We start from the raw sequence: 9,846 nt of genomic DNA on the forward strand, positions 1-9,846 counted from the left end.
TTATTTATTTTTTTTAAACAAAACAAAACATAATAGAATACAAAAATTTATTTTCCCTCTTTGAATTCTCTGGCACACATTTCCCCTTTAAATTTTTGAAAATGTCCTTTTGTCTTGAAATGCGTGAATTTTACCTCCAATCACCCAAAATCATTTCAAACTCACTGAACATGTGTGTAATGCCTAGGAAATTATGTGGATGATAATTTGATCCTATTAACATGCATGGATGAACGATGACCTAGAAAAATGCAAATGCAAAAATTAAATAACTCTTAAAATAATGTGAAAAATAAGATAAATAGAAGGATACGGTGGGTTGCCTCTCACCCAGCGCTAGGTTATAGTCGATAGCTCGACTTTATCGATTTGCGTCATTCTGGTGGTCTAAGATGAACGGTAGACTTTTCCTTTGAAAAATCGCCGTCCCAATAGTGCTTCAAATGCTGTCCATTGACCTTGAATGTCCCCTTGCTATCGTGAGTGATCTCAATCGCCCCATGTGGAAATACCTGAGTAATAGTATATGAACCAGACCATCTCGATCGCAGCTTTCCTGGAAATAGCTTAAGCCTAGAGTTGTAGAGTAGCACTTTTTGCCCCACCTTAAATTCACGCCTCTGAATATGCATATCATGCCACTTCTTGGTGTGTTCTTTGTAGAGTCTTGAATTCTCGTAGGCCTCCATTCTGATCTCATCCAGCTCATTAAATTGTAATAAACGTTTTTCACCCGCAGCCTTCAAGTCCAAATTCAATTTCTTCATCTCCTAGTAAGCACGGTGTGCTATCTCAAGAGGTAAATGGCATGCCTTCTCGAAAACCAGCTGATATGGTGACATCCCTATAGGAGTCTTGAATGTAGTCCTATAGGCCCATAAGGCGTCGTCCAGCTTCCTAGACCAATCTTTTCGTCAAGAGCTTACTGTGACTTCGAGTATTCGCTTTAATTGCCTATTGGACACTTTAAAATGTCCGCTGGTTTGAGGATGATATGCAGTGGCTACACGATGTTTAACGCCATAATTAGTCAATAACTGTTCAAATTGGCGATTGCAGAAATGTTTGCCCCCGTCGTTGATTATATCTCTCGGTGTGCCAAAGCGGGTGAAAATATTTTTCTTTATAAAATCAATCACCATCTTCCCATCGTTGGTAGGCAATGCAACAGCTTCCACCCACTTTGATACATAATCCACAGCTACTAATATGTACTAATTAGAGAATGATGGGGGGAATGGCCCCATGAAGTCGATCCCCTAGATGTCGAATAGTTCCACCTCCAAGATACTGTTCAAAGACATTTCGTTTCTCCTGGATATATTACCGGTGCGTTGACATCGGTCACACCTTTTCACAAATTCAAAAGCATCCTTAAACAGCGTAGGCCAGTAAAAACCTGATTGAAGGATCTTCGTCGCCGTTTTTAAAGCACCAAAATGTCATGCGTATGTAGATGAAAGACAATGTTCTAATATCGAAGGCACTTCTTCCTCAGGTACGCAGTGACGAACAATTTGATCAGCTCCCCACCTGTATAAAATGGGGTCCTCCCAAAAATAATACTTCAATTCAAAAAAAAAAATTCTTCTTCTGGTGACTTGAGTAATCTGGAGGAATGATAGACCTGGCTAAGTAGTTAACTATGTCAGCACCAGGGTGTCTCCCCCATACCAAAAATCTGTTCATTTGGGAAGATTTCGTTGATTTTCACGGTCTCTGTCTGCTCTGTGGTCTAGAGTCGAGACAAGTGGTCAGCCACCACATATTCACTACCCTTCTTATCCTTGATTTCTAGGTCAAACTCTTGAAGCAACAGTATCCAACAAATGAAATGTGGCTTTGCATCCTTCTTTTCCATTAAGTACGTGATGGCAGCGTGATCTATGTAAACGATGACCTTTGACCCCACAAGATATGATCGAAATTTGTCAAAGGCGTAGACTACGGCAAGGAGCTCTTTCTCTGTAGTGGCATAGTTTAATTGAGCGTCATTCAAGGTCTTACTTGCATAGTAGATCACGTGAAATATTTTATTTTTTCGTTGTCCCAATATGGCCCCAACAGCAAAATCACAGGCGTCATACATTAATTCAAATGGCAGGTTCCAATCCTGTGTGATGATCACGGGTGCTGAAATCAATTTCTTTCAAGGTGTTAAAAGTTAGCAAACACTCATCTGTGAACTCAAATGTGGATTCCTTCATCAACAAACAGCACAGTGGTTTAGTAATTTTTGAGAAATCCTTGATGAACCTTTTGTAGAACTCGGCATGGCTGAGGAAGCTACGAACACATTTCACTGATATTAGTGGCGGTAATTTCTCGATCACCTAAATCTTTGTTCTATCTACCTCAATACCCTTTGCTGAGATTCTGTGTCCTAAAATGATGCCCTTCTGTACCATAAAATGACATTTCTCCCAATTCAATAACAAGTTGGTCTCTGTACATTGCTATAACACAAGACTCAGATGTTCCAAACACTCATCAAACGAAGACCCAAACACTGAGAAGTCGTCCATGAATACCTCGATGAATTTCTCAATCATATCAAAAAAGATAGCCATCATGCAGCGCTAAAAAGTGGCAGGAGTGTTGCATAAACCAAAAGGCATCCTATGGTATGCAAAGGTACCGTAGGGGTATGTGAAAGTTGTCTTCTCCTGATCATCAGGCGCTACTGGAATCTGATTATACCCGGAGTACCCATCCAGAAAACAATAATGCGAGTGCCCTGCTAGTCTCTCCTATATCTGATCAATGAACGGTAGTGGAACATTATCCTTTCGAGTAGCAGCATTTAGTTTGTAGTAATCGATGCAAACTCTCCATCCAGTCACTGTTCTTGTAGGAATCAACTAATTTTTCTCGTTTTGCACCACTGTGATACCCCATTTCTTGGGAACAACCTGCACTGCACTGATCCATACACTATCTGATATTGGGTAGATGATGCCTGCGTCGAGCAACTTCAATACCTTAGCCCTAACCACTTCCTTCATGTGTGGATTCAATCTCCGCTGACCATTGATGCTTGGGTTGAATTTTTCCTCCATGGGTATTTTGTGCATGTATAGTGATGGACTGATCCTTTTGATATCTGCAATTGACCATCCAATGGCTATTTTATTCTCCCGCAGCACCTGAAGTAGTCTCTCTTCCTCCACTTCACTAACAGTATTTGAAATAATAACCGAGAGTGTAGAAGACTCCCCCAAGTAAGCATATCGAAGGTGTGGTGGCAATTGTTTGAGTTCCAACTTGGGAAGTTGCTGAATAGATGGCTCTGACTTTGTAGTTTAAGTTCCCAATTCTTCAAAGTGACGTTTGCGCATGTATGGTAGATTAGTTTCCAAAAATCGTGCACATGTTTCAATCTCACTTGAATCAGTGTGAGTGGATTGAGAATGTGCAATGCATGCCTGTATGCATCGGAAGGATGATGTAGCCGAAATGTATCTTAGTAATCTGTCAATTACATCGATCTGGAAACAGCTGTCTGACTCAGTGGGAAATTTCATTGGCTTGAATACGTTAAAAGAGATTTGTTCTTCGCCAAGCCTCAATATAAGCTGCCCTCAATAGCTCTTCCAGTAGTTAAAAAGGGTCGTCCCAATATGAGTGGAACATCCTTATCTTCCTCCATGTCTAAGATGAGAAAATCGGCTAGAAATATGAACTTTTCTACTTTTACCAACACATCTTCAATGATCCCTCTTGGATGTGTAAATGATCGATCTGCTAACTATAGGGTGAGTGTTGTGGCTTTATCTTCTTCCAAACTGAGTTTCCTGAAAACAGAGAGAGTCATCAAATTAATAATTGCACCTAAATCACACAAAGCTTTATCAAAATGACAATTTTCAATAGTGCAAGGTACAGTAAAACTCCCTGGATCCTTTAGTTTTGGAGGCAGCTTTTTTTGAATTCTGGCACTACATTCCTCAGTTAGCATCACTGTTTCATTTTCTTCTATCTTTTGCTTGTTAGAGAGGATATCCTTTAGAAATTTTGCATAACTCGGCATCTGAACAAGTGCCTCAGCAAATGGGATGTTGATGTGTAATTTTTTGAAGACTTCAAGAAATTTACTATATTGCTGATCTAATTTGTGCTTTTTCAACCTCTGCGAGAATGGAATAGGTGGCTCCTGCGGATTGATAGAATTGGTAGGTGTACCCCGTGATGTATTGGAACTCCTCTTGGTAACATCCCCAATTGTTTGTTCAGTATGTTCGACAATCTCGTCATCTGAGGTTGGTGCTGATTCCTTGCTAGCTACCGGTCTTTTTACATGTATCTCCCATAGTTGTACTCCACTTCTAGTTGTTATAGCCTTTTCATACTCCTTAGGATTGATTTCAGTGTTGTTGGATAGGTTTCCTGGTGCTCTACTTGTCATGGAGATTGCCATCTGTCCCATTTGCGTCTCCAAATTTTTTATTGCAGCACTTTGGTCTTGGAGAGTTGCGTCTGTCTTTCGCATAAACTGGTTGTTGGCCTCCATGTACTGATTAGTCGTTGCCACAAACTTCTCAAACATCTCTTCTAATGGTGGCTTTTTATCCTATTGCTGAAATTGATCTTGTGGTCTGTTTTGATTCTGGTTGCTCTATGAGAAGTTTGGTTGTTTTCTCCAGTCCTAATTGAAGGTTTTAGAATGTGGATTGTTCTATTGGCGTTGACCCCATTGCACAAAATCTGCATGTTCAACCCCCTGTGTGAGAATTGGACAGTTGACAGTATTGTGGTCTGTTCCACATTCTTCACAACTTGGCTTCTTGACTTTTTTTGCATTGACGATCTGTGAAATGCTCTCAACCTTATGGAACAAAGAGTCTATCTTCACGGATAATGCTGAGTAAGTATCTACTTCATAAACCCCCAGCGTTCTCTTCTGAACCAGTCGATCTGTAGACCACATGGCTGAAGTTGTAGCTATTCTCTCAAATAGTTCCCATGCTTCGTCAATTGTTCTTGTGGAGATAGAGCCGTCGAATGATGAGTCCATGATGCTCTTGAAGGATGGAAGTAATACAGTGTAGAAAAATCGAATTTGTGTCTTTTTATCAAATCCATGCTCAGGACATTTCCTTAACATATTTTTGAAACGATTCCATGCTTCTTCAAATGATTTGGACTCGTCTTGGTTGAATATAGAGATATCATGCCGCATTTTTGCCACCTTAGCTGGCGAGAAGAACTTGGTACAGAATTTGTGGGCTAGCTCGTTCCAAGTGGTGATGCTTGCGACGGGAAGTGAATCCAGCCATTCAAATGCTTTATCCCGCAAAGTGTGTAGAAACAATCGTAGTCTTATAGCATCGTCTGAGATACCCTGGTACCTAAAGTGTTTGCACATGTCTAGAAATCGGGATATGTGTGTATGTGGATTCTCACTAGCCATCCCGTGGTATTGATGCCCATTTTGAAATAGTTGAATCACATTTGCTTTCAGCTGGAAGTTCGGTTGCCCAAATGGAGGATATACAATGCTAGATTGACTCTGAACCACCAGCGGTGCCATGAAGTCCACAACCACAAGTACCATATTCCCTATATCTTCAACCCTCGCGCCTTCGTTGAGTAGAATTACCGGACGATTTTCCTCGTTAACCATCTGTTGTGCCGCTCTAGCTTCTCTTTGCCTGTGATGAAATGTGCGTTCGATCTTTGGATCAATGGGAACCAAATCTCTATCATGTGATCTTTGCATACAAGCTCTGAGATAGCAAAATAACACAAAATTAAATTAAAGTAAACAATAACTAAGTATAGTAAGCTAACTTCTGCTAATATAGGTAAGTTCGAATTAGTGTCACAATAGATAAAATTAAACTAAATTTCAATCCTTGGCAACGACGCCAAAAACTTGTTCATGAAATTATTTCTTTCGATTTAAAACGCACCGCAAGTGAACGGTTCATTAACAAGTAGTAAAATGGACTATGAGTCCAAGTATCGATCCCACAAGGATTGAATTAATTCAAATCAATCTATTATGACTTAACCGAAACATGAAGTAGGATTTATGTGTTGTGATTTGACTAAGGAAAATGTGAACTATGATGCAATTAAGAATGAGAGAATTATATTAAATGCAAAATGACGTGGACACAATCTACGAGAATTTATGGAATTAATGAATTTACTAACGCACTAGGTTCACGAATTCCCAAGCAATACCCGTTCAATTTTTTACCATGCAAATTTGACACACAGTCCCACAAAAGATGAATCAATATTCTTAGTTTAATTTAGAAATCTCCCTCGAGTAATGTCAAACCTACCCTAATATGTGATTCGGCTATATCTCTATGACAAATACTAACATACAGGAATGTATTATGATCTTACGAATATCCAACAATTCACAAAAGGCGTAGAGGTATATTTCTATCCCCTATCGGACCCTATGATGATTTATACTATGTCGAGTCTATTTTCCTTCTTTCGAATGCATAAAATAGGCCATCAAAATCATATAATTATGTGCATAATAATAATATGGAAATAGAAACGTATAAATCATTCAATTCCAGAACATGCGTTTAAATATATCAAATATCCAAATCAAACGTAGTAGTGCAAGGTTTCATCGATCTCCTAGCAATGAAAAATCTAGCCTAACATGATAAAAAGAAGAAAATACAAAAATAGTTGAAGAAACATCATCACCCGAATCAAGTTTCAATTGAATCTTCACTTGGCGCGATGTTTTCCTCTTGTTCTCTCTTAATTTTCTTCTTGAAAATCTCTCTTTTTCTTGTAAAAATAGTGCCCCCTTCGTTCTGGTCGAGTTTTCGTTTATATAGGATCCTAAAAAGATTGTTTCCATAAGAGTTTCGACGGAATAAGGAAACTACGGATTTGGCCAAAAAAATGCTCTATGCAATTGCATAGAGTAAAAGTTTTGTGACATCTAATTCTTGGTTTGCCTCTATGCGGCTGCATAGAGGGTAGCACTATGCGGTCGCATAGTCCTACCGACAATGGAAGAAGTTCATATTGGTCATTCTACTTGAATCCTTCACTTCTTGGTATATTTTCTTCATTCTTTCAATTTCATCATCCCAAGATATCATCAATTGGCATTTGGATTAATCAATTTCTCGATTTGTTCATCGGGTCAACTTTTGAATAATTTCACCTTGGTCCCTGAACTTTCACTTTGCGTCATTTTAGTCCTTTTTCACGTATTCTCCTGAATTTCACCATGTTCATTGGTGTTCCCTACAATTCACAAATGTAACGAGATTAAGTCATAATTCAATCATTTTGCTCGTTATCAAGTCATGTTTGTGACCTAAGTGTGCAAAAACACACTTATCAAAAGACTTGACTATCAAAAGACTTTTGCCCCGATTGCAAAGCTAGTTAGTGTAAATGTTTTACTTAGTGTTTCAACTATTCAAGGATGGCATCTCCACCAACTTGACGTCAAAAATGCATTCTTGCATGATGATTTTGATGAAGATGTATACATCATCCTGAATTTGGATGAAATGGGAGACTCGATCATGCAAACTTAAAAAGTCATTAAATGGTTGAAACGAGCTTCCAGGCAATGGTTTTATAAGTTATCTTCAACTCTCTCTAGTGTGGGTTTTCAACAATTAAAGGGAGACTATTCACTTTTCATTCGACGTTTCTCAAAGGTCGTTTTACGAAAATTTTTGTATGTGTTGATGATGTAATATTGAAAGGCAACAATCTGCAATAGATTGAGGATATAAAAAGAGTTTGTATCCAAGCAATTCAGGCTCAAGGATCTTGGTCAACAATAATACTTCTTGGGCCTAGAAGCAGGGGCGGAGCCAGGATTTACGTCCAGTGCGGGCATCATTTTTCGACGCCGAACTTTGAGGTTTTGGTCATAGATTTAATGATGATAAAAAAATAAAACAATATTACAACAACACCAAAAACGACATAATTTATATATTAAATTTGTTCCTTGCAAGTTTTCATATTTTGATATCGTCGTACAATAACTTCATTATCGAGCTTCAAAAATATATCTCTCTCTACATAAACAGTAGTGCTATCATTCATCCACTGATCACCCATCCGATGGCACAATCTATTCTTTACGATGCTCATTGCAGAAAAAACTCTCTCCACAGTAGCGGTAGCAACCGGTAAAATCAATGCTAAAGTCAAAAGTCTGTAAACCAATGGATATACCTTATCTTTCTTTGTCAAAACTAACTTCTCCGCAAGATCACCAAGGCCATTCAACCCTTCAAACTCTTTGTTAGAGCGCATGTCAAAAATATAAGTCTCAAGTTGATCGCTAAGTACAATACAATCTATTGCAGAGAAATCTAATGGATAAAGCTCAGCAAGTCTAATCAAATTTTTCTTGTCAAAAGAAGAAAATGAATCTTGTGGGCATAAACAAGCTACACAAAGGAGTAACTCTGTATTTACCTCCAAGAAACGATCATTCAATTCTTGAAGTTGTAAGTCGATGATAGAGTAGAACAAATCTACTCGATAATGATATAAATTTGTAATTTCTGGAGAATTACGCTGACGGCGACCACGAATTGCAAGGCGTACAAACATATCATCCATGTTGGGTACATGAATATAATATTTTTGACAAAAAGAGCATACTTCTTCCAAAAAGGAGTCCTACCCTTCGTCTCTCATTATTTGGAGTCGTCGTTTGCACAATCTTACCAATTGCATTGCATTCACAATATCTTGATCTTTTCTTTGCAATGCCTTTGACAGTTCATTTGAAATCCCCAACACACTTCTCATCAACTGTAGATTAAATGCAAAATCAAATCTTTGTATCAACTCCAATAAATTTGTTGCATCAGATCTTTGATCACAAGAACAAGACTCATCTTCAATAATTATTGCGAGTACATCTACAACAGAAGAGAACATGGCAAGCAAGCTGACCAAAGAATTATAATGTGAACTCCATCGTGTATCACTAGAGCGCTGAAGGCTCATTTCTTGATTAAGTCCCCGTCCACTTAAAATCACCTTTTTCCAATGTCTCAACAATAAAGTCTAATTGTTTTTCTCGAAGAAGATCACATCGTTTGGAAGATGCTCCAATAGTATTTATTACGTTCCCAACCACACCAAAGAAGTTAGTAATAGGGATGTTCTTCTTTGCAACAGCCACAAGCGCAAGTTGGAGTTGATGAGCAAAACAGTGAATGTAAAAGGCACATGGACTCTCATTCAAAATGAGTGTTTTCAGACCATTAAACTTACCTTGCATATTACTTGCTCCATCATAACCTTGTCCTCTCAATCTAGACATACTCAAGTTATATCTAGAAAATACATTATCAATTGCAGCCTTAAACGATAGAGCCGTGGTACTTGTAACATGTTCAATCCCTATGAAGCGTTCATTGACACGCCCACTATTGTCTACATAACGTAAAACAATAGACATTTGCTCCTTCATTGACACATCACAAGATTCAACAACTAGAATAGAAAATAGCGAGTCACCAACATCTTTGATAATAACATTGATCGTTTCAATAGCACAAGCATTTACTATATCCTTTTGAACATCAGGTGATGTCAATTTGCAATTGTGAGGTGCATTTCCCAATGTGACGGCATTGATAACTTCATTATGAGCAGCCAAAAATTGATATTGCACTAAGAAGTTACCTGAATTGAGAGAATCCTCAGATTCATTATGACCTCGAAATGAGTGCCCTTGTCGCAAAAGAACTCGAACACAATCAATGGATGCATTAAGGCGTGTAACATATGCATTTCTTGCTTGTTCTAACTGTTTGTAGAAAACTGATTGAATATGTTGCTCTTGATTCATCAACACTTCACACTTAATGC

At 38.3% G+C, this 9,846-nt stretch overlaps 1 protein-coding gene across 1 annotated transcript; it reads right to left on the reverse strand.

The window, feature by feature from the left end:
• Positions 1–8,643: 8,643 nt before the first annotated feature.
• LOC111408424 (zinc finger MYM-type protein 1-like) lies at positions 8,644–9,826 on the reverse strand. The gene is made up of 2 exons (XM_023038185.1): positions 9,098–9,826; positions 8,644–9,009 (listed from the first exon to the last, which is right to left on the reverse strand). The coding sequence occupies exons 1-2, from the start codon at positions 9,824–9,826 to the stop codon at positions 8,644–8,646; spliced, it is 1,095 nt and encodes a 364-aa protein (XP_022893953.1).
• Positions 9,827–9,846: the final 20 nt, after the last annotated feature.

Source organism: Olea europaea, chromosome 13 (genome assembly GCF_002742605.1).
Source record: "Olea europaea var. sylvestris chromosome 13, O_europaea_v1, whole genome shotgun sequence".
In the NCBI taxonomy this organism is placed as follows: domain Eukaryota; kingdom Viridiplantae; phylum Streptophyta; class Magnoliopsida; order Lamiales; family Oleaceae; genus Olea; species Olea europaea.